Below are 23538 nucleotides of genomic sequence, written 5' to 3'. Positions count from 1 at the left end.
TATATATATATATATATATATATATATATATATATATATTCTCTTATTTTGTATCAGATATGCTCTTGACTGACACTGTTGTCTCCCTGGTAAGCAAGATTTATAAAAAAATTGTTTATTGTGGTGAAAATAGCTGAGGCAACTGTAATTTTTACATTTATATAAATCACACAAAAAAATATTGAAATTGTTTGTTGATTATTTCTTTGTTGAAATCATCATTGATTTAACATTTTAATCATTCATGTTTATAGTAATTTTTTATAGTTTCTGAAAGTCTGGGTCAAGGGTAAAACTATAATATCAAAAGGTATTTGAAAGGTAGAAAAATGTAATTAAAAGTTATTGAAAAGTTTTAATGTGAAAAAAGCTGAAAACTGTTCACTTTAATAAAAACAACCCCTGGGGCATAAGTGGCAAAATATGACAAAAGCAGTGGGCTTAAAAGAAATCTGGCCAAATAAATCAACAATTTCAGACTGCTTGCAGAGAATGTTGTAGAGAAATAAAATTAAATGCAATCTGCCTCCAAACTTGGAAAAATGAACCATCTGTACTTGTATTCACTTTCAGAACTCCGATGACCTGCTGGTGGCATCAGCCGAATGTCCCAGTGATGATGAGGATCTGGAGGAGTGTGAGCCGGGCACTGGTGAGTACAAACACACACAGCAGCACTGAGGCCATACAGACCCCACACAAGCTCCAGGCGCTCACAAGCAGCACAAACATCAGATCAAACTACTTTCTTTAAAAAAAATTCACTTTTTTTTTTTTAAATAAGCAGAGGTTTTTAATGGCTTATGGATATATTCCGGTTGGATATACTGCAGTTCTGTAGATAATTCCTCATTTTAAATCTCACTAGAACTTCAATTCGAATCGTTTTTAATTTGTTTGTTAATTTTTAAGATGTTATTTTATATAATTGTAATGTCTTATGTGTTCAGTAAAAACATGTTTTATATGTAAAATGAAATTCTGGCAAATATTCTGGAAATAACTTTCAGCAGTTGGGTCTAAAATATAAGTTTCAGACTTACACAAGTGCAATTTGAATTTGTGTTCCTAATGTAAATTCTGTTTCCCATAATGTTTTTCTACTAGCACTCTTCCCCCATATTAACCCTATAGATGCTACGAACAAAGACGTATGCTTTAGAGCTCAGCAGATCATTTAGGAACTACATTATGAGCTGATCTGGCTGAGCTTAGACTAAGGGTTATATTGCTTGAAGGGTGGCCTTATACCATCTGGGCTATTCATAACGTTTAGTGACCATTCCACTCCATCGTTGGGTTCCGCTGTAAGTATTCATATATCAGTAAAGTAGGTGTGACTTCAAGCCGTGTTGCATAGTACATGGAATTATTACGCTGTGCTCAGCTATTGCTCTTGTGATTGTGCATTATGTTGCAATCATTCAGTGTCGTAGAGTGGTTGAGGTTTTTCTGATGGCCCATCTGGAAAATCAGCTGTTGCTGTTTGACATTTGTCCAAGCCTTTAGTTTCATTTCAGATTATTTTAGTTGAATGAAATGTTGGAAATTAAACATATTAACAGACATTTCTTATTAAATAATTGCTACAACAGCCCTATTTATTGGCTCTGTCTCAAAATCTAGTCAGCTGCCTGCCTAGCTTTTTTGTGCATCATTTGCACACTCCTGACACTCAAAAACTTTCAAATAATTTGAAGCGGTATAACTTGTTTGTTTCATAGAGAAGGCAATCCCATAATGTGATGTGACAAGCTTCAAAGAGAAATATTTTTAAATTAAAGTATAAAAAATGTTATTAATGTGTCATAATGAAGCAGCCTTACACTAACTATCAGAATTTTGGGGTTGGCAAGATCTTTTAATGTTTTTGAAAGAAGTTTCTTATGCTCATAAGGCTGCATTTATTTGATACAGTATACAGAAAAATACAGTAAGTATAGTGTATATAGTTAGTAATATTGTGATTCATTTTATTACCATTTAAAATAAATAAATAACTAAATAAATCAAATGTAGTTAATTCCTGCGATGGCAAACCTGAATGTTTAGCAGTCATTCATGCATTCTTCAGTGTCACATGATCCTTCAGAAGTCATTCTGATATGCTAATTTGGTGCTTAAGAAACATATTTTATCAATATTGAAAACAGTTGTGCTGCTTCATATTTTTGTGGAAACCATGATACATGTTTTTAGGATTCTTTGATGTATAGAAAGTTCAAAAGAACATTTATTTGAAATATACATTTTTTCTAAAATTATATATGGCTTTACTGTATGTGCTGAAAAAAGTATAAAAAAATTACTGACCCCAAACATTTGAAAAGTAGCGTATATCATTAAAATGTTTGGCTGTCTGTGTGCATTATACTCAACTTAGCTCAAATTAGCTTAATCACATGCCAACATCAGAATCAGAATTTGAGTGCCATGTTAGTGGCTTTTTTATTACGTTTCTGCCTTTAAATTGCATCTCAGATCAGTCAGATCCACTCACAAGCTTCCATTTTGTTTGTAATAAGATTTATATAGATAATTCCATATATAGGCATTAGACAGAAATTAGCTAACTAGATTTTGAGACGGCATTTAACTTATCACACAGTGCACATATGCAGAGGATTTTATCATTGCAAAGTGAAATCTGTATTTATACAAGTCAAATGAAAGGCTAGAAAACAGATGAGTGTGTCAGAGTATGAAGGGGAGAAAATTTGTGATTTTAAAGGGACCATCTTACACACCTTTGTTTTTTGTAATTTGCTTTTTTTCCATGCAAAAATCATGCGGCCTATTTGTTAATGTAAGTGACCCAAACTCAATGGTTTGCTATCTTGTTTAACCAAAGAAGAGCCAAGAGCTATTCAAGATATGAGTTGGTTCTGTTTTACATGTTATTGTAGTGATCTAGATATATATATGTTAGTCATTTGAATAGGTTTAGAAAATATTGTAGCATTTTACATGTGAATATAAAGTATTGTGTGTAGAATCTTTGTCTTAGAATAAATTCCACAGAATAGAATTCTAAATCTAAAACTAATAGAGTGCGCGTGTATATGCATGTAGATATTCTCGAGTCCTTACTAATTGTTCTTCCTCTCACCCTTTCTCCTCTCCCATCCCAGGAGGTGAACTTGTGTTGCCTATAATTACTGTGGACACCCAAGACCCCTTTCCCATAGCCACCCGTTACCCCGCCATCCCTGCCCCCCCCACATCCCTGACCCCTCTCCAAACCACCAAAGAGTCCCTCGTTCTGTCCGACCTCCGCCCGCCATGCCCTCCGGACCAGGAGGACTGCGGCGACCCCATGGAGGTATCGGCCTTTGGCTCCGGAGAAATGACGGAGTCCGATGACGAGGACTTTTACAAAAACTCCCCCATGGTCACAGACAGGACGGTCCTACCGCCGCCCCCTGCCGTGGGCAAGAGCGGAGGTCAGAGCCCAAGTGACCACCGTCCTCCAGTCCCCGGCCCCACCTCACACCCCAACCAGCTCCACATCCCCGCAGGCAAAATGAATACCCGCGACCAGGTGCTCCTACCGCCCGCCCCGTCCTCCCGTCACACTCCAGGGTTAACCTACCCACCTGGTTTCCCCCATGTGCCCACAGCTCACCCCACCGACCTGATGGATAAAGGCCACCCGGGTGCCGTGGAGGTAATCAGGGAGTCCAGCAGCACCACAGGCATGGTGGTCGGCATCGTGGCGGCTGCTGCCCTCTGCATCCTCATCCTCCTTTACGCCATGTACAAGTACCGCAACCGGGACGAAGGTTCTTATCAGGTGGACCAGAACCGCAATTCAGGATCCGAAAGCAACGGCGCCGTAGTCAAAGAGAAGACGCAGAGCACGACCGCCACCGTCGCAAAGACGACCGCCAAGAGCAAGAAAAATAAAGACAAGGAGTATTACGTCTGAGAGAGACAGAGGAGGAGGTTCACAGACAGGAAGTGTGCTGAGGATTTTAAAACTTCAAATCACCTCCTCTGCATCCTCAAACATTTAAGCCACACAATCTTCTGTTTACTTCTCCAAACGTTTTTCTGCCAACTGAAAGATACGGACGTAGGGAATGAGGAGGAAGGAATACTGACCGATAGATCCTCCTTTCGTTTCTGTCTTGCGAAGCCATTGTTGTATGTAATTTTATCTCTATCATGTCTAAAGAAAATCTTCCATTACATTCCAAATGATGTAATGCCCTCTTTGCGATTAAAAATTTATGTTTTGCGGGCCTCCATGGGAGAGTAACCAACACCATGGACAGGGAGAGAAAACCCGCCGGTTTAACAGATGTATCCACACACGAGCTTTTGGTGCTATTCCTGACCGTTTGTTTAATATTATCTTCACAGAGCTATGAAATTGAGATCTTCTACGAGGCTGTCGTTGGCCCTCGTTGTAATAATTCATGAAGAACAGAAGCGATTTTGTTAGTTATTTGCACGAGACAAGCAGATGCTCCCATCAGTTCTTGTGGAGATGTTAAATCTGACACCTTTTTCGTGTTCGGTTGGAAAGGCGGTGGATAGTATCACATTTTCTGTTTCATTCTCTGACTGAGCCTGAAAAACCCGGAGAGTCTGAATTCGTTTACACTCTGGTATCTTTTGTCAGTGTAGAAATTAGGATTTATCTGTCTCTGCCATGAAACACATGATTCTAATTCTTTCTTTGTTGTTTATCCGCCATGGTTTCATAAACACGTTCTCGCTTAGAATCGCAGATCAGACGGTGAAGCCTGCTTTGACAGCAACACCTCCACTAGCAGCTCAGAAGGTTGTTAGAACTTTAAAAAGCCAACGAAAGGCATTCAGCAGGCATCTTTCTCTCTCTCTCTCTCTTCATGGTGCCGAAACATTGTGATCTGTTAGGCTACTAATTGTGTTCCATGCATGATGCATTCACATTCAGCTTTCCATGAGAGTTTTTTTTATATGAATTACATAAAGTTGATAACCCTCATCTCACCCGGAGGGATTCATAGCACCATGGGCGAGCACGACGCGGACAAAAGAGACCTCAGAAAGCGGGACTGTCCTGAACTGAACATCAGCTTGGACAAAAGATGTTGTATCTATGTAAATACAGGACATTGCTGAAAACGCTTCAGGAGACAGGTTTGTGTGTATCGAGCATACAGTACGTATGCGTGTGTGTGCTTGTGTGTGTGAGTGTTTGTCCTCGTTCGTCCTCCGGCATGAGAAAGATATACGCAAGACTACGAGAACCCTTTCTCTTGCCTCCTATATTCTCTATGGTGTGAAACTACAGCCCAATACCCATCCGAATGAGACTACAAAACAAACAGGATAAAGAGAACGGAGGCGAAATCATATTTTCAGAACTGTATGGCATCTCTTCTAGGAGGGGAAAAAAGGAACCCGTTCTCATCGGGATGCCAGCTCACCACCTCCCAAACCTAAGAAAGTGAAAAGAAGCGAACTGACAAGGCTTTTATGGATAAAGCAGCACAACCTTGTGTCCAGACTTTTGTATCTAATGACACCTCCTGGAAAGGAGGAAAAAAGGAAGAAAAAAAAAAACTGTATACCGTCTAGATATTTCTCACACTTGAAAATATGTTTTTCCTGAATTGACATTCCTTGTTATTACAAAGAGGTTTTTGTTTAGTCCTTTCTCTGCAAATGAAAAAAAAAATTTATTCACAATAGATATTACTTCAGTAACACGAAGTGATTTTCAAATGTGAAATTCTGGGGGAAAAAAATAATAATAATGTTTTGGGATTTTATTGAATTTGGTAAAAGATGAAGCATTACACCTAGCCATACCTCCATTTTACATTTGGTTTTTTTTTTTACGTCATTGACTGGGCTTTTTTCTGTTTGTGTTTTTGTTTTGTTTGTTCTTTTAAGATATAATTGTCATTTACCTATGCTGGTCAAAGTATATTCCCGTTCTTAATGTAATTGTAAAGTGTTACCGTGAGATGAAATCTAAATATATGTGCAATTACAGAGGGAAAAATACAATTGGTTCTATACTTCGTACTGATTTGGTCAGTGTGGTCTCTTTTATTTCTACAAATATTTGTCTTAAAGGGATTGACACTATCGTTCAAAAGTTTGGGATCTTTTAAACTTTCTTTTCATCAAAGAATCCTGAAAAATGTATTACAGATTCCACAAAGATATTAAGAGGGTTTCAACATAATAACGAGAAGAAATGTTTTCTGAGATTTGAATGATTTCTGAAGGATCATGTGGCACTGAAGACTGGAGAAAGGTTCAGCTTTGCCATCATATGAAAAAATTATTTTAAAATATATTCAAATAGAAAACTGTTATTTTAAATTGTAATAATATTTCACAATATAACAGTTTTTATTGTATTTACAATCAAATAAATGTAGCTTTAATGAGAGACTTCTTTCGAAAACATAATATTTAAAAAATCAACAAATATATATATATATATATATATTATCAACCTCTCTCTCTCTTCATGGTGCCGAAACATTGTGATCTGTTAGGCTACTAATTGTGTTCCATGCATGATGCATTCACATTCAGCTTTCCATGAGAGTTTTTTTTATATGAATTACATAAAGTTGATAACCCTCATCTCACCCGGAGGGATTCATAGCACCATGGGCGAGCACGACGCGGACAAAAGAGACCTCAGAAAGTGGGACTGTCCTGAACTGAACATCAGCTTGGACAAAAGATGTTGTATCTATGTAAATACAGGACATTGCTGAAAACGCTTCAGGAGACAGGTTTGTGTGTATCGAGCATACAGTACGTATGCGTGTGTGTGCTTGTGTGTGTGAGTGTTTGTCCTCGTTCGTCCTCCGGCATGAGAAAGATATACGCAAGACTACGAGAACCCTTTCTCTTGCCTCCTATATTCTCTATGGTGTGAAACTACAGCCCAATACCCATCCGAATGAGACTACAAAACAAACAGGATAAAGAGAACGGAGGCGAAATCATATTTTCAGAACTGTATGGCATCTCTTCTAGGAGGGGAAAAAAGGAACCCGTTCTCATCGGGATGCCAGCTCACCACCTCCCAAACCTAAGAAAGTGAAAAGAAGCGAACTGACAAGGCTTTTATGGATAAAGCAGCACAACCTTGTGTCCAGACTTTTGTATCTAATGACACCTCCTGGAAAGGAGGAAAAAAGGAAGAAAAAAAAAAACTGTATACCGTCTAGATATTTCTCACACTTGAAAATATGTTTTTCCTGAATTGACATTCCTTGTTATTACAAAGAGGTTTTTGTTTAGTCCTTTCTCTGCAAATGAAAAAAAAAATTTATTCACAATAGATATTACTTCAGTAACACGAAGTGATTTTCAAATGTGAAATTCTGGGGGAAAAAAATAATAATAATGTTTTGGGATTTTATTGAATTTGGTAAAAGATGAAGCATTACACCTAGCCATACCTCCATTTTACATTTGGGTTTTTTTTTACGTCATTGACTGGGCTTTTTTCTGTTTGTGTTTTTGTTTTGTTTGTTCTTTTAAGATATAATTGTCATTTACCTATGCTGGTCAAAGTATATTCCCGTTCTTAATGTAATTGTAAAGTGTTACCGTGAGATGAAATCTAAATATATGTGCAATTACAGAGGGAAAAATACAATTGGTTCTATACTTCGTACTGATTTGGTCAGTGTGGTCTCTTTTATTTCTACAAATATTTGTCTTAAAGGGATTGACACTATCGTTCAAAAGTTTGGGATCTTTTAAACTTTCTTTTCATCAAAGAATCCTGAAAAATGTATTACAGATTCCACAAAGATATTAAGAGGGTTTCAACATAATAACGAGAAGAAATGTTTTCTGAGATTTGAATGATTTCTGAAGGATCATGTGGCACTGAAGACTGGAGAAAGGTTCAGCTTTGCCATCATATGAAAAAATTATTTTAAAATATATTCAAATAGAAAACTGTTATTTTAAATTGTAATAATATTTCACAATATAACAGTTTTTATTGTATTTACAATCAAATAAATGTAGCTTTAATGAGAGACTTCTTTCGAAAACATAATATTTAAAAAATCAACATATATATATATATATATATATATATATTATCAACCCCAAACGTTTGAGTGTAAGTCACCCAAAAATGAAAATGTTATTAGTATTGTTGTTCTAAACCTGTATGACCTTTCATGGGAGAAAATATTTCGTTTTTTTATGTTTCATAGTAAGAAAGTCCTATGGGTTTGGAGCAACATGAAGGTGAGTTATATATATATATATATATATTATCAACCCCAAACGTTTGAGTGTAAGTCACCCAAAAATGAAAATGTTATTAGTATTGTTGTTCTAAACCTGTATGACCTTTCATGGGAGAAAATATTTCGTTTTTTTATGTTTCATAGTAAGAAAGTCCTATGGGTTTGGAGCAACATGAAGGTGAGTAATTGATGACAGTCTCTTTAAGACGTCCATGTTGTGAAATCTCCACTTTATTTATTGTTGTCAGAAGTTTGAGACTTTCATTTTTAATATTGAACATAACATTTTTCATCTTAGACCACTGGTAATTCGAAAACCATTATTTCACAGTGTCTTTCCTGCCTGAAAATCAAGTATTATCCCCTGTAAGAACTCTCACGCTGTGAAGTCAAGCCCTTGTCTTACATGGCAATTTCATCATCTGGTCTTATATATTGACGGGTTCCTACTCCAGAAGACTCCACATACTGCTAATACAAAGATGTCTTTAGATTCCTCTGCTGTCGCACTGCTCAGATCTAGGTAGTCGGGTCTCTAAACAACACTCTTCCTTTATGGTCTTGAAGGGAAAGAGGCTCCCACATTTTCTTTCTCTTTGTTCTGCACCCTCTTTATATTATGAATTAACTCAAATTTTCACTTCTGCTAGTGCACTTGTCCTGCCAGAGGAAATGCATTAAGAGTACAAAAAAAAAACTTCCCGTATGTCACTGAAATGACACTGTTTGATAGGCAAGCAAGATTTGAAACTTTCTTTTGTTGTATCTGCTAAGACAACTAATTTTATGCCAAAAAAAAAAAAAAGAGTGGTCTGTAGCGGTAGCGAGACAAAGACCTAACAGACAGTGAGCAGTAGGCTAATGGGCAGTTGGGATGCCACTGGGTAATTCCCCAGGTAAAGAAAACCACCAGTCCATGTTTCTGGAAAAATGTGTGTAATACTGATGGAATGTCACTAATGTTGAGAAACTTTCCTTATCTGCTGGTCTTACTCTAGAAAGATGTTGAGACTGAAACTTTGTCAAGACTAGGGTTGCAAAGGGGTGGAAAATTTCCAAAAATCCCTGGAATAGTTCCAAAAATCCTGGAAAGTTTCCAAAATTTCTGGAATTTTCCACCTTTTTGCAACCCTAGTCAAGACACATGACGGCTGCACATGTCAGCAGATTTTATGAAGCTACTTAAGTGATATTTTTTATGAAATCTATTTTTTAAGGCAACCAAAGCAACATCAAACTAAAAAATTTGTAGAAATATACATACAGTACTGTCCAAATATTTGCGGCAAATTTGTATTTATTTATTTTTTAAGAAATTAATGCTTCTGTTCATCAAGGATGCATTAAATTGACAGCAAAGACATTTATAATGTTACAAACTGTTTGTATTTTAAATAAATTGTTTTTTTATACCTTATCTTTACTATTCGTGGTGGGATCCTGAAAAAATGTTTTCTGCAAAATTGTTAATCAGAAAATCATTTTTCTTACATTGACAATATGAAATGTTTCTTGTGCAACAAATCAGCATATTAGAATTATATCGGAACGATCATGAAACCCTTTAAGACTGGAGTAGTGACTGATGAAAATTCATCTTTGACATCACAGGAATAAATTACATTTTAAAATGTAGGCCTATTCATATAGAAAAAGTTATTTTAAATTGTAATAATATTTCACAGTATTACTGATTTTACTGTATTTTTAACCAATAAATGCAGCCTTGGGGAGCATTAGAGCCTTATTTAAAACAACTTTTTAAGTTTTTAAGTTTAAAAACTTACCTCAAACTTTCTTTAGGTAGTGTGTATAATTGTCATGATTAAAAGACAAAACAGTATTTTAACTTTCATTAAAGTTCCTTTTCAAGGCAGTAGCATGTTTTAAAGTTTTACAGTATGTAAGTAACAGCTCTTTACAAGCACAATGAATGTTATTGATCAGATATACAAGAAGCAGTCATTAAAGTCCATGTAACACAATATTATGTGTTCTGAGTTTGTCACGCCACAGAAAAAATGTCATTAACCACCCAGCCAAATTTGAATGATTAAAAAAAACAAACACCAAGTTATCAAAATCTTGAAAAAATAAGCAGTATTCTCTGCTCTCAAACGTTGCCGGCGTTGAAACCATGCCCACTCTTGAGAAAGCTGCCGCCTCTCTCAACTGTCAAATACCGCTACAACCTGAATGGATGCTCCCTCTAGAAGCTTAATTGGATTTGCACAGCCATACATGTTTGGTAATATGCATTTACGGGACAAAGTCATAGCTAGCAAACTGTAGGCTGTTGTAACTAATGGTAATGATAGTAACTTGCCATTGAGCGGGCAAACCACTGATTAGAGGAGGGGCCATAATCAGTGGTTCCAGTGCTTCATCCAGACATGATTTCAGGCCCGCCCAAAAAAATCCTGAACACAAAAATGGTGAAAAACTGTTTAACTCCACAAATTTAGTACTACATAGTTTAGTCTTTGTAATCTGTTTTCAGTAGTAAATTTCTAATATTTATAATGTGCTTAGAAACAATTTTCTGAATTGCCTTTACATGAACTTTAAATAGATGCGAGACATCAGGAACACATTCCTTTGCGTCCATTGTTTTGTAAGTGTGGCAAAAAGTTGATAATAGTACAGCAAAGCATGTGGACAAACATGAAATGTTATGACATCGCTTATGATACTTGTGTTTTCACTATAAGGTGAACCTGCCGCTCCTGTAACACTCCTAAGTTGACTGTTAAACATTTTATTTAGCTTGACAGCTTTTAATGTCATCAGACAAACAGTTTATTCAGTTTTATAATGATGTTTAATTGTCTACAAGAAAGCATAGGATTATGATCAGTTGCATCTTGTCTGTCTTATGTACTTTTAAATGTTTATTAATTAATTTATTAATAATTTGTTAATTACTCTTATATACTATGACAATAGACTTATATAATGACGTAGCATAAACAACTCAATAAATGAATACATTTACCATTAGGTAAAGTTGTATTTTGCTGGTCTACATAAGAAGCAGTGTCTAATATGAAATTGAGGTTGTAATTTTTGCAAGCACATTGATGTGATTCTCCCACTTTCATTCTTTCAGGCCCTTCCTGCCAGTTTAGTCGTGGCTGGTGTGTACTGCGCTGTGATAGCGGCCTTCTTTACGGCCATAAAAGCAGTGAACTTCCGACTACATGCCATGTTTGACCTGGGCGAGATTGTGGAGAAGAGGCGGGCCTCGTTCACCACAGACCCCAATAGAGTGGAAGAAGGAGAGGAAGGCTCTGGTGCTCGTGACGGAAGCCAACGCAGGTAGCGTGTAACTACCTTACTATATTTTGTTGTCAAACTACATTGACACTTTTCTGACTCTCAAGTAGGCAGCATCAGTTTGTAGAGCATTAAAGCATCATGCTACTGAGTCAGACATTCTTTAGGGATTTGTTGTTGGTGAACAGCTGTTGGTGGTATAAAGCAGTCGCTCCGCTGTGGTCAGTTTTAGCTCATGTCGGTATGCCTGTGCCAACAGGGACAGTAGTGTCGGCGTGGAAATGACAGTATTCCGAAAGGTGAACTCCACCCCTCCTGTACGCTGCAGTTCCCAGCACTCGCTGTTTGGATTGAACCAGGTGTCGGTGAGAATATTGTTAATGCCAAACATTGCATGTCCTTTAGCATTATTCTCCTTCACTCGTAGGAATTTCCTCTGACTCGTTAACGTTTCTTTTGCCCAGGAATTTTTACCACAGCTTGAAGACCCTGGAGGCTCAAAGGGTACATTGTGTTGTTACTGTTGCTTTTTTTAAATAAATTAAACCAAATAGTTTGTTAACATGAGCTGGTATGCTTACATTTCAATTCTTATCTGAATTTTATCATTTTTAAAATTCCAGATATTAAAGAGCTCATGCAGGGCAGTAGTAATGTGATCGTGACCTCTGCATATAGAGACGTCCTTCGACACAACTCTCAGGACAACACTAGTAAGAACAACCCCTTTACAGATGCACTACATTACAGCTGCATAGGACTGTTCCTTAAACTTCTAATCCAGAGTGCGAAAATGGCCACCCACTTTTTTCAGCAGCCTTTGTTTGTAAAATCAGAATTCCAACAATATTTTAAAGTTGATATGAAATTAACATTCACCTTATATATTTTGTAAATGCATGTTGTGTATCTTATTGTGAATGCTTTGTCTATGTATGTTTTATTATAATTTGATTTTATTTTTTCCTTTATTTTTTTTGTGTTTTTTACTTTTAAGCTTTTTGACGTTTAATCAAAATGTTGTAATCTTCCGGTGAAAAAAGACAAAACTCTGGTGCTGTACAGAAGACTTCTCCAATAATTTATTTTGTTTTAAACCCTGCCCCTGCGCAGTCGACCACAAGCTTGCATTCATTTTTGAGTAAAACTACCACATCTCAAAATCCAGTTGTGGAAAAAAAGCCCGCACTGCATTTTTTTCTTTTTAAATAATCAGTTTCACTCAGTCCCAGCCACACTCACAATATGGAAGAAAAGATCTGTTACTACTTCCATTTTATCACATAATAAAGAAAAAGTATAACCAACCAGCTCTTGAGATTAATCACAGTATTATAAGCTTTTGACGCAAACACGTTTTTTTTTTTTAAATCAGAACACAAAGATTCAGGATTTTATACTTAAAATTAACTGCTTATTTCATGAAATATTGTCTGGTGCAATCAAAAAAATAAATAAAACTACTGGCTTACACTCATTGGTAAGTATACAATGTATTTTACATGTTTATTGCAAAATATTATTATAAAATATTATAAATTAGGTTAACTGAATAAATTAATAGCTTAAACTCAATGAATTAGTGAAATCTCATAATTAGTACATTATGCTGCATGTGCCTCTAAACATCTCTACTGTACTCGGTAGTAACTGCATGTTTTTTGTCGTTCCAGGTGTGGCGCCATCCTGCTTGGCTGGGGATTACAGAGAGCTAATTGGTGTGGGCAATGTATTGTCGGGAGGATTTAGTAACCTGCACCCAACAAATTGTCCTTCCACCCCGCCGTCCCCATCCAGCCAAGAAGATGGAGATGAGAAGGACCAGGTGGATAATGGGGGTGTGGAGCAACTATCTCAGCAGAGCCCCGATGGGGAGGGTCTAGGAGGCTACTCCCCCCTCGGACCTTCAGCTGAGTCTGAGAGTCTGGGAGATGCTCCTCGCAGCCCTCTCATCAAGAGTAGCTTGAGCGAAGAGCTAAGTGAGAACTTGTTGGGCTTGGGCCTTGACCCCGTCACTTTTGCCCCCGGTGCTGAGCACCCAGGCAGCCGCACCGGGGTGGCCCTGGCTGCAGGCTCCACTGACAGCTGCTTCAGTGGAGGTGGAGCAGCCACAGACAGAGAGACTCTTAGTACAGTCAGTAGCTACCGCAGTGAGAAAACGGACTCAACCCAGCTTGAGAGCCCTTCACTGGGCCAGACGCATAAACCCGTGTCTAATGCTCCTTCCACAGCTTTGCCTCAGGGTAAAGGCCCCTATCAGCAGCCTGGAGATGTGCTCCAGGGTGGTAGTGACACAGATGACCTGTCAGACAGCGTGCTGCTACGCTCACCCTCCAAAGAGCTCTCCTCTGGGCAGGGCCTGGACAGAACTCTGGTGGAGGGGGAGGACCTTCCCCCTTTGCTTATGAACATTGCACAGCCCTCCTTGCAGGACTCCTCGCCATCTAGCAGTGGGCCTTCTGAGACCTGTGATCTTGATTGTGGCATCACCATACCCCCTCTTCCTCCTCCGCGCCAGGCCTGCTCTGTACCATCAGGGTTGACACTGGGCTTGGTCTGCTCCGAGCCTGCTCTGCCAGTCTCTGCCCCTTCCTACCTCCTAGCAGAGCCACCGTCTCTGCAAGCGCAGCAGCAGGTGGTGCGACCTAAAGATCTGAAAGTGCTGCGTGCCGGCGGCAGTGTGGGTCACCGACCCGGTCGCAGGAAAACTCCCCGCAAACGAGGCACTGCTGGCAGTAGCAGTTTCGACTGTGGCTCCTACCGCCGGCACCACAACCGTGGCCAACACCGAGACTACATCCCTGTACGCAGTCGGCTAGGTGCCAAAGCCTACAGTGAGAGCTTGTTCGAGGACTCCAGCGATGAAGATGATGGCAGTGACATGAGTGCAGGTTCTAGTCTAGGATCCCAACGTCGCTTCAGCTCTGACGACGAAGATGAAGATGATGATTCTAGCTCCTCTACCTCCTGCTACTCCCCTGATCTGACAAATATCGGCATCACTTCCCAACCTGTCCCCCCTCATCTACCTAGCCCTGGAGAGGGGGAGGAGCCTGACACAGTAGGACCCTCCCATTCTCGCAGTGCTCAGCGCTCAGCCAGCACAGCTAGTGCCAAGACTCATGCCAGAGTCCTTAGCATGGATGGGGCCGGTGGAGGCTCCAACAACACAGGGACCCTTGCGTCTACTATGCTTCCTTTACCTCTTTCTTCTGCTCCTGCCCCACGTCCACTCACCATCTCTAAATCAGATCTGGAGGCTCGGACAGTGCACTCAGAGGGCTTCTCCAGGGCCCACCATAGGCTAGACTCTCTTGGAGGCTCCTGGGCTGGGAACCAGACAGGCTGGAGGGCAGGAGAGCTGCTAGAAGAGGGGGCAGTAGGAGGAGGTGAAGAGCGAACAGATTCATTCTTAATAATTCGTATTTAGTTTTGTGATTTGCGGTGTTGTTCTTTTTTTCATTATTATTATTATTTTTATTTTTTATTCACTAAAGTGTTTTTTTTCTCCCCATGCTGTGTGAGATCCTCATGATACCACACCTGTGAATTTATTTTTTTGTTTATTATTATTTACTTATTGTTTTATTATATAAAAATGTTACCTTTTTGTTATTGTTTAATAATTAATTTAATTAACTAATTTCTGCTTTAGTGAATATATAATGTGTTTTTTTTTTTTTGCTTATTAAAATGGTTGCTTTTTGCCCATGCAGCCCCAGAGGAGGGTAGTAAACGTGACTCTGTGAGCAGTGTAAAAAGGACGCAGGCCATTCGCAGGCGTCATAATGCTGGTAGTAACCCCACCCCGCCCCCTTCTGCCATGGGCTCTCCTCCGAGTCTTCAAGACCTTCAGAGAGTCCGGACTTCCTCTCACTCCCGCACACGAACACTCCCCTCTGCTTTGCACTTCGCTGCCTCATCCTTGCTGCTACTGCCCCGAAGCGGCGTTCACGAGGCATCCACTTTTGATGACACCTCAGAGGGAGCTGTGCACTACTTTTATGATGAGAGTGGTAAATAATCATTTGTGCTTCAGTGACACTAATTTAATTCTGGCTTAGTTGTGGTTGTTTTTTTTAATTAAAGGGATCTAATTTCAGGAGTAAAGAGGTCTTATACTTTTGGACCTGCTGGTGGAGGATATGAGGACCCAGTCCAGTACGTCTTAAAACTTTTACCATTGGGGTGATATTCACCAGTCTCCCAGTGTTTAACCCCTTTTTTTGGCACAGGGAGCGAGAGCGACAGTCACAGTCCTCTAGCTTTACCTCCACTGATGTACAGGAGGTGGCGCCAGTGCTGTCTATGCTGCAGCCCAGGCCGGTGGTCCTCCAGGGCATGCAGGTCCGCAGGGTGCCTCTGGATATGCCAGAGGTGAGGCTTAACTCTTCGAAATCGTCAATACACATGTTCCATTTCAATCCTGTCTTGACTATTTTCTTTGTAGTTTGACCTAGATCATGAGTCCCCTCACGAATCCCAGGAGAACACGCTGATGATTGAGGAAAAGGCCAAGCCTAAACAGTATTACCGTTTCTGGGTGCTGCCGGGGAAATGGCTAAGAGTTTGTTATGACAGACTTGCTTTGCTAGCCTTACTGGACAGGAACCGACGCGTAGGGGAGAATGTGTTTTCGGTGGTGTTGGCCAGCTTAGTGGCGTTTCTTGGCTTCTTGTTGCTATTCCAGGGCTTCTTTAGGGACATCTGGGTCTTCCAGTTCTGCCTAGTCATTGCCAGCTGTCAGTACTCCTTGCTAAAGGTCAGTGTGAGCATTTTTAAAATGGTCTATTTGTGTTTGTTTTAGCATTTGTTATCTCTCTTTTCAGGTGTTGGCATCTCTTGATCATTGTAAAGTATCCACATGTCCCGATAGTGGTGTTGTGTTTGTGTTAATGTTAATCAGTCTTCTGGTCCATTTCAGAGTGTGCAGCCTGATGCGGCATCTCCGATGCATGTGAGTATATGACTGTTTGTACGTCTTTACTTGGACCTGCCTAGCTGAAATCAAACAGAAATATTCATTTAATGTGGTCTTCATTGCAGGGCCATAACTGGATCATCGTGTACAGCCGACCAGTGTATTTCTGCTTGTGTTGTGTGCTGATCTCGGTATTTGACCTGGTTGGCCACTCAGACAGTATGCGGCCTTTCATCCTCTATGGGGTCACCTTCTTCTCCACCCACTTTCTGCTCTGTGCTAGAGACATGCTCATAGGTCTGCTCACTCACTCAAAGCCAGTCCCCTGATCTGACAAATATCGGCATCACTTCCCAACCTGTCCCCCCTCATCTACCTAGCCCTGGAGAGGGGGAGGAGCCTGACACAGTAGGACCCTCCCATTCTCGCAGTGCTCAGCGCTCAGCCAGCACAGCTAGTGCCAAGACTCATGCCAGAGTGCTTAGCATGGATGGGGCCGGTGGAGGCTCCAACAACACAGGGACCCTTGCGTCTACTATGCTTCCTTTACCTCTTTCTTCTGCTCCTGCCCCACGTCCACTCACCATCTCTAAATCAGATCTGGAGGCTCGGACAGTGCACTCAGAGGGCTTCTCCAGGGCCCACCATAGGCTAGACTCTCTTGGAGGCTCCTGGGCTGGGAACCAGACAGGCTGGAGGGCAGGAGAGCTGCTAGAAGAGGGGGCAGTAGGAGGAGGTGAAGAGCGAACAGATTCATTCTTAATAATTCGTATTTAGTTTTGTGATTTGCGGTGTTGTTCTTTTTTTCATTATTATTATTATTTTTATTTTTTATTCACTAAAGTGTTTTTTTTCTCCCCATGCTGTGTGAGATCCTCATGATACCACACCTGTGAATTTATTTTTTTGTTTATTATTATTTACTTATTGTTTTATTATATAAAAATGTTACCTTTTTGTTATTGTTTAATAATTAATTTAATTAACTAATTTCTGCTTTAGCGAATATTTAATGTTTTTTTTTTTTTGGCTTATTAAAATGGTTGCTTTTTGCCCATGCAGCCCCAGAGGAGGGTAGTAAACGTGACTCTGTGAGCAGTGTAAAAAGGACGCAGGCCATTCGCAGGCGTCATAATGCTGGTAGTAACCCCACCCCGCCCCCTTCTGCCATGGGCTCTCCTCCGAGTCTTCAAGACCTTCAGAGAGTCCGGACTTCCTCTCACTCCCGCACACGAACACTCCCCTCTGCTTTGCACTTCGCTGCCTCATCCTTGCTGCTACTGCCCCGAAGCGGCGTTCACGAGGCATCCACTTTTGATGACACCTCAGAGGGAGCTGTGCACTACTTTTATGATGAGAGTGGTAAATAATCATTTGTGCTTCAGTGACACTAATTTAATTCTGGCTTAGTTGTGGTTGTTTTTTTTAATTAAAGGGATCTAATTTCAGGAGTAAAGAGGTCTTATACTTTTGGACCTGCTGGTGGAGGATATGAGGACCCAGTCCAGTACGTCTTAAAACTTTTACCATTGGGGTGATATTCACCAGTCTCCCAGTGTTTAACCCCTTTTTTTGGCACAGGGAGCGAGAGCGACAGTCACAGTCCTCTAGCTTTACCTCCACTGATGTACAGGAGGTGGCGCCAGTGCTGTCTATGCTGCAGCCCAGGCCGGTGGTCCTCCAGGGCATGCAGGTCCGCAGGGTGCCTCTGGATATGCCAGAGGTGAGGCTTAACTCTTCGAAATCGTCAATACACATGTTCCATTTCAATCCTGTCTTGACTATTTTCTTTGTAGTTTGACCTAGATCATGAGTCCCCTCACGAATCCCAGGAGAACACGCTGATGATTGAGGAAAAGGCCAAGCCTAAACAGTATTACCGTTTCTGGGTGCTGCCGGGGAAATGGCTAAGAGTTTGTTATGACAGACTTGCTTTGCTAGCCTTACTGGACAGGAACCGACGCGTAGGGGAGAATGTGTTTTCGGTGGTGTTGGCCAGCTTAGTGGCGTTTCTTGGCTTCTTGTTGCTATTCCAGGGCTTCTTTAGGGACATCTGGGTCTTCCAGTTCTGCCTAGTCATTGCCAGCTGTCAGTACTCCTTGCTAAAGGTCAGTGTGAGCATTTTTAAAATGGTCTATTTGTGTTTGTTTTAGCATTTGTTATCTCTCTTTTCAGGTGTTGGCATCTCTTGATCATTGTAAAGTATCCACATGTCCCGATAGTGGTGTTGTGTTTGTGTTAATGTTAATCAGTCTTTTTTTCTGGTCCATTTCAGAGTGTGCAGCCTGATGCGGCATCTCCGATGCATGTGAGTATATGACTGTTTGTACGTCTTTACTTGGACCTGCCTAGCTGAAATCAAACAGAAATATTCATTTAATGTGGTCTTCATTGCAGGGCCATAACTGGATCATCGTGTACAGCCGACCAGTGTATTTCTGCTTGTGTTGTGTGCTGATCTCGGTATTTGACCTGGTTGGCCACTCAGACAGTATGCGGCCTTTCATCCTCTATGGGGTCACCTTCTTCTCCACCCACTTTCTGCTCTGTGCTAGAGACATGCTCATAGGTCTGCTCACTCACTCAAAGCCAGTGCTGTTAAACCTTTCGTAATTGAGTTGTGCATAATATAACAACGTAATAATTCATACATTTTCTTTTACAGTGTTCACCCTCTGTTTCCCCATCATCTTCCTGTTTGGGCTTCTGCCTCAGGTCAACACGTTTCTTATGTGTTTGTTGGAACAGGTGGACATGCACATTTTCGGTGGAACTGGTGAGACATGCATTACACATTACTAATGCTATTGCAGTAACACTTAACAAGTTCCCATCATTTATGTTAGTTAATATATAAACTAACAATGAGCAATATTTTTATATAATGCTTACAAATGGAACTTTATAGTAAAGTGTTACTGCCATTGCTATGATGGTCCTGCTCAACTGGTACAGCATGGTGCTTGCAACTCCAAAGTCATGGATTGGATTCCTAGGGATCTGGTATACTGTACATCCTTGCACCACAAGTGTGATGTCTTGTCATTTGTGTGTTTCAGCAACCACAAGTCCCCTGTCTTCAGTCTATAGTCTGTTGCGCAGTATATTGGTGGCGGCTCTGGTTTATGGATTTTGCCTTGGTGCCATCAATGTAAGTGGGAATCTGTTTGTCTCTTTCAGAGTAGAATTTTGTTTATTGGTGCTTCCTTTACTAATTTTATGTGTTTGTGTAGGCTCCGTGGGGAGAGGCACATGTCCCAGTTCTCTTCTCTGTGTTCTGTGGCCTCCTCCTGGCCTTGTCCTATCATCTGAGCAGGCAGAGCAGTGACCTGACCATCCTCTGGTCAGCGTCACCACACATTCATGATTTTCCAGTCATCTTACTACACCATCAGCTCTGTGATCGACATCTGATGTTCTGTTTTTTCACTGTTCTCTGGGCAGGTCTCTGGTCCGCTCCAAGTTCTTCCCAGAGCTAGAGAGCCGAACACCAGAAGAGCCCCCATTAGAGATTAAAGACCCTCTTCCAGAGAAATTGCGCAACTCTGTGGTAAAAGCACTCTCCATTTGCATTTATCTTTTGCTAAATAGGTGTTTCAATGGTTTTTAATGGCTCCCTTCTCTCTGACTCTGCAGAAAGAGACTCTTCACTCAGATCTGGTCATGTGCCCTCTTATGGCCATTATCACCTTCGCCATTAGTGCCAGCACCGTCTTTATTGCTCTGCAGGTCAGTAGGCTGTCTAGAATGTGATTTTGAGTATGTTAATAGTCTCGTTGAGAGAACTAGTCCTCATCCAAGGACTGAACATCGTTTCTAGTCTTGTAAAGGTGGAAAGTCTAGTTAATTGTAGCAAATCTAATTTCCCTAAAAAAAAGTGTTTTTTTGTTTTTTTTTTGGTAAATTATTGCTGTGGTTTTAATATGCACCTGCACCACTTTTCAGCCTGCTCTCAGTTTCGTCCTGTACATCTTGGCTGGGGTGGTGGGGTTCACCACACACTACCTCCTGCCTCAGCTCCGCAAACAGCTGCCCTGGTTCTGCTTGGCCCACCCTGTGCTGCGCTCCAGAGAATACAGCCAGTTTGAGGTCCGAGGTAAGTAGTCAAAACTACACGAACAAACTAATGTCTGAAAGTCTGAACAAGTGTGACGGACATATCTCTCTCTGTCTCAGATGCTGCTCAGCTCATGTGGTTTGAGAAGCTGTATGCTTGGCTGCAGTGTGTGGAGAAGTATTTCATCTACCCAGCTGTAGTGCTCAACTCCCTCACCACTGAAGCTCACACTGTCAGCCAAAACCCTGACAAACCTGGAGCCTAGTAAGAACAAGAACATCCAGAATCCTCAAGATTTCTCTGAGTCCTAGTGTAGAGTAAAGCACAACACTAGCTGATGTTAATCCTTGTTTTGAAAGATTTTGAATTCAGGGTTTTCCATGTGGTCTCAGACTTTTCAGACAGTGATATCTTTTATTTGGTTCTTCAGTGGCCGTGCTCTATTCATCTCAGTGGCTGGAATGAAGCTGCTTCGTACGTCCTTCGGTGTCCCATCTCAGCAGTATGTCACTCTGTGTTTCACCGCCCTCTTCTTCCAATTCGACTACCCGCGCTTTTCACAGACCTTCCTCCTCGACTACTACTGCATGTCCATCCTCTTCAGCAAGGTCTGTCAACATCTGAATCTCTGAGATGCCTTTAGGAGAGCCAATTTCAGTACTTGTAACATGACCATTTCCACCATTCCGAAGGCTTCTGTATATACACTACCATTCAAAAGTGCATGTTTGGTCAGATTTTTTTAATTTTCTTGAAATTTTCACAAGGGCTGCATTTATCTGATCACATTTAAAATGAAAATTAAATCATTTATTCACCTTTGTGTTGTTTTTAATGCTGTAAATTTTTTGTGTCTTTTTTGGACCACAAAAGGACGTGCACGTGCTTTTCCATACAATGGCAGTGTATGGCGATCAGCATCAAGCTTTTAAAAAAAGCCACAAAAGTATCACAGAGTGGTCCCATGCGACATGTGCCATAGATTCCAAGTGTTTGGGGGGGTATATGATAGGGTTTGGTGAGAAATAAACTGAAATTTAACGTATTATTTAATGAATATCCTGACCTTGGCATGGTCTGTGTGCACGACTGCACATTTATGAGATTATTAGCACAGCAGTTGACTCCAACTTGCACAGGAAAAGCACACAAGTTGTGAAAAATCAAGATTAATAAAAATTTCCTTTTGTGGTCCAACATATAATATATAATATAATAAGTAAGTAAAGTTCCTGTGGCTCAGTGGTAGAGCATTACGTTAGCAGTACAAAGGTCGTGGGTTCAATTCCCAGGGAACACACATACTGATAAAAAATGTGTAGCCTGAATGCACTGTAAGTCGCTTTGGATAAAAGCGTCTGCTAAATGCATTAATTTAAATGATTGTAATTTTCATTTTTGGGTGAACTACCCCTTTAAGCGGTAAAGCAGTAATATTGTGAAACTTTATAAAATACAAAATTAACTTTTTATTTTCAAATGTAATTTATTCCTTTGATTGTAAAGCTGAATTTTCAGCAGCCATTACTCCAGTCTTCAGTGTCACATGGTCCTCCATAAATCATTCTAATATGCTGATTTGGTGCTCAAGAAACATTTCTTATTATTGTTAAAAACAGTTGTGCTGCTTAATATTTTTATGGAAACATACTTTTTTCAGCATTCTTTTAAGAAAAGAATAACATTTATTATTTTAAAAGGAAATCTTTTGTAACAAATGGCTATTACTGTCACTTTTGATCAAATTAATGCGTTCTTGCTGAATAAATGTATTAAAATTTTTTTAAAAACAAACCTTACTGACCCCAGACCTTTGAACGGTATTGTGTGTATAAATAAGTAGTTGACACAATGTGTCTGTTGACATGTTTTTTTTTTAATCATCGTTATTAAAATTTGAATTAATTTATAAGGAAAGCATTTATTATATGCAAATCATGTATCTGGCCTCCATTTCTTTTAAGGTTTTCACCATTATAACACTTTTTATCTTCACTTGTTAATTCTAAATGGTTCTGGTGTAATTGTTATTCCAAAAGACCAAAATATTCCCTTTAGGAAATGTTTAGGATATGGATACATAATGGGTTTTAATATGCACCTGCACCACTTTTCAGCCTGCTCTCAGTTTCGTCCTGTACATCTTGGCTGGGGTGGTGGGGTTCACCACACACTACCTCCTGCCTCAGCTCCGCAAACAGCTGCCCTGGTTCTGCTTGGCCCACCCTGTGCTGCGCTCCAGAGAATACAGCCAGTTTGAGGTCCGAGGTAAGTAGTCAAAACTACACGAACAAACTAATGTCTGAAAGTCTGAACAAGTGTGACGGACATATCTCTCTCTGTCTCAGATGCTGCTCAGCTCATGTGGTTTGAGAAGCTGTATGCTTGGCTGCAGTGTGTGGAGAAGTATTTCATCTACCCAGCTGTAGTGCTCAACTCCCTCACCACTGAAGCTCACACTGTCAGCCAAAACCCTGACAAACCTGGAGCCTAGTAAGAACAAGAACATCCAGAATCCTCAAGATTTCTCTGAGTCCTAGTGTAGAGTAAAGCACAACACTAGCTGATGTTAATCCTTGTTTTGAAAGATTTTGAATTCAGGGTTTTCCATGTGGTCTCAGACTTTTCAGACAGTGATATCTTTTATTTGGTTCTTCAGTGGCCGTGCTCTATTCATCTCAGTGGCTGGAATGAAGCTGCTTCGTACGTCCTTCGGTGTCCCATCTCAGCAGTATGTCACTCTGTGTTTCACCGCCCTCTTCTTCCAATTCGACTACCCGCGCTTTTCACAGACCTTCCTCCTCGACTACTACTGCATGTCCATCCTCTTCAGCAAGGTCTGTCAACATCTGAATCTCTGAGATGCCTTTAGGAGAGCCAATTTCAGTACTTGTAACATGACCATTTCCACCATTCCGAAGGCTTCTGTATATACACTACCATTCAAAAGTGCATGTTTGGTCAGATTTTTTTAATTTTCTTGAAATTTTCACAAGGGCTGCATTTATCTGATCACATTTAAAATGAAAATTAAATCATTTATTCAC

General features: G+C 40.3%; 2 protein-coding genes across 2 annotated transcripts in view; both read left to right on the top strand.

The window, feature by feature from the left end:
- The window catches only part of LOC107572118 (neurexin-2-beta-like), a 25513-nt gene extending 19524 nt beyond the window's left edge, over nt 1-5989 (top strand). Inside the window, exons 5-6 of the mRNA XM_016258534.1 lie at nt 574-652; nt 3132-5989. Coding sequence (XP_016114020.1) covers nt 574-652; nt 3132-3928 — 876 coding nt within the window. The 3' untranslated portion in view covers nt 3929-5989. The remainder of the gene's footprint in view (nt 1-573; nt 653-3131) is intronic.
- A 2420-nt stretch (nt 5990-8409) lies between these two features.
- Nucleotides 8410-23538, top strand: part of LOC107572117 (pecanex-like protein 3) — a 46905-nt gene continuing 31776 nt past the window's right edge. Inside the window, exons 1-27 of the mRNA XM_016258532.1 lie at nt 8410-8415; nt 11347-11555; nt 11773-11878; nt 11978-12017; nt 12137-12226; nt 13187-14902; nt 15230-15529; nt 15617-15674; nt 15749-15890; nt 15964-16275; nt 16438-16470; nt 16560-16733; nt 16765-17170; nt 17497-17796; nt 17884-17941; nt 18016-18157; nt 18231-18542; nt 18710-18742; nt 18832-19003; nt 19100-19210; nt 19494-19585; nt 19668-19777; nt 19879-19984; nt 20071-20163; nt 20380-20530; nt 20611-20755; nt 20922-21099. Of these exons, the coding sequence (XP_016114018.1) occupies nt 8410-8415; nt 11347-11555; nt 11773-11878; nt 11978-12017; nt 12137-12226; nt 13187-14902; nt 15230-15529; nt 15617-15674; nt 15749-15890; nt 15964-16275; nt 16438-16470; nt 16560-16733; nt 16765-17170; nt 17497-17796; nt 17884-17941; nt 18016-18157; nt 18231-18542; nt 18710-18742; nt 18832-19003; nt 19100-19210; nt 19494-19585; nt 19668-19777; nt 19879-19984; nt 20071-20163; nt 20380-20530; nt 20611-20755; nt 20922-21099 (5595 nt within the window). The remainder of the gene's footprint in view (nt 8416-11346; nt 11556-11772; nt 11879-11977; nt 12018-12136; nt 12227-13186; nt 14903-15229; nt 15530-15616; nt 15675-15748; nt 15891-15963; nt 16276-16437; nt 16471-16559; nt 16734-16764; nt 17171-17496; nt 17797-17883; nt 17942-18015; nt 18158-18230; nt 18543-18709; nt 18743-18831; nt 19004-19099; nt 19211-19493; nt 19586-19667; nt 19778-19878; nt 19985-20070; nt 20164-20379; nt 20531-20610; nt 20756-20921; nt 21100-23538) is intronic.

The sequence above is a fragment of the Sinocyclocheilus grahami genome, unplaced genomic scaffold (genome assembly GCF_001515645.1).
Source record: "Sinocyclocheilus grahami isolate Dianchi unplaced genomic scaffold, SAMN03320097.WGS_v1.1 scaffold1702.1, whole genome shotgun sequence".
NCBI classification, from domain to species: domain Eukaryota; kingdom Metazoa; phylum Chordata; class Actinopteri; order Cypriniformes; family Cyprinidae; genus Sinocyclocheilus; species Sinocyclocheilus grahami.
This window is presented reverse-complemented; position numbering and strand designations above follow the sequence as displayed.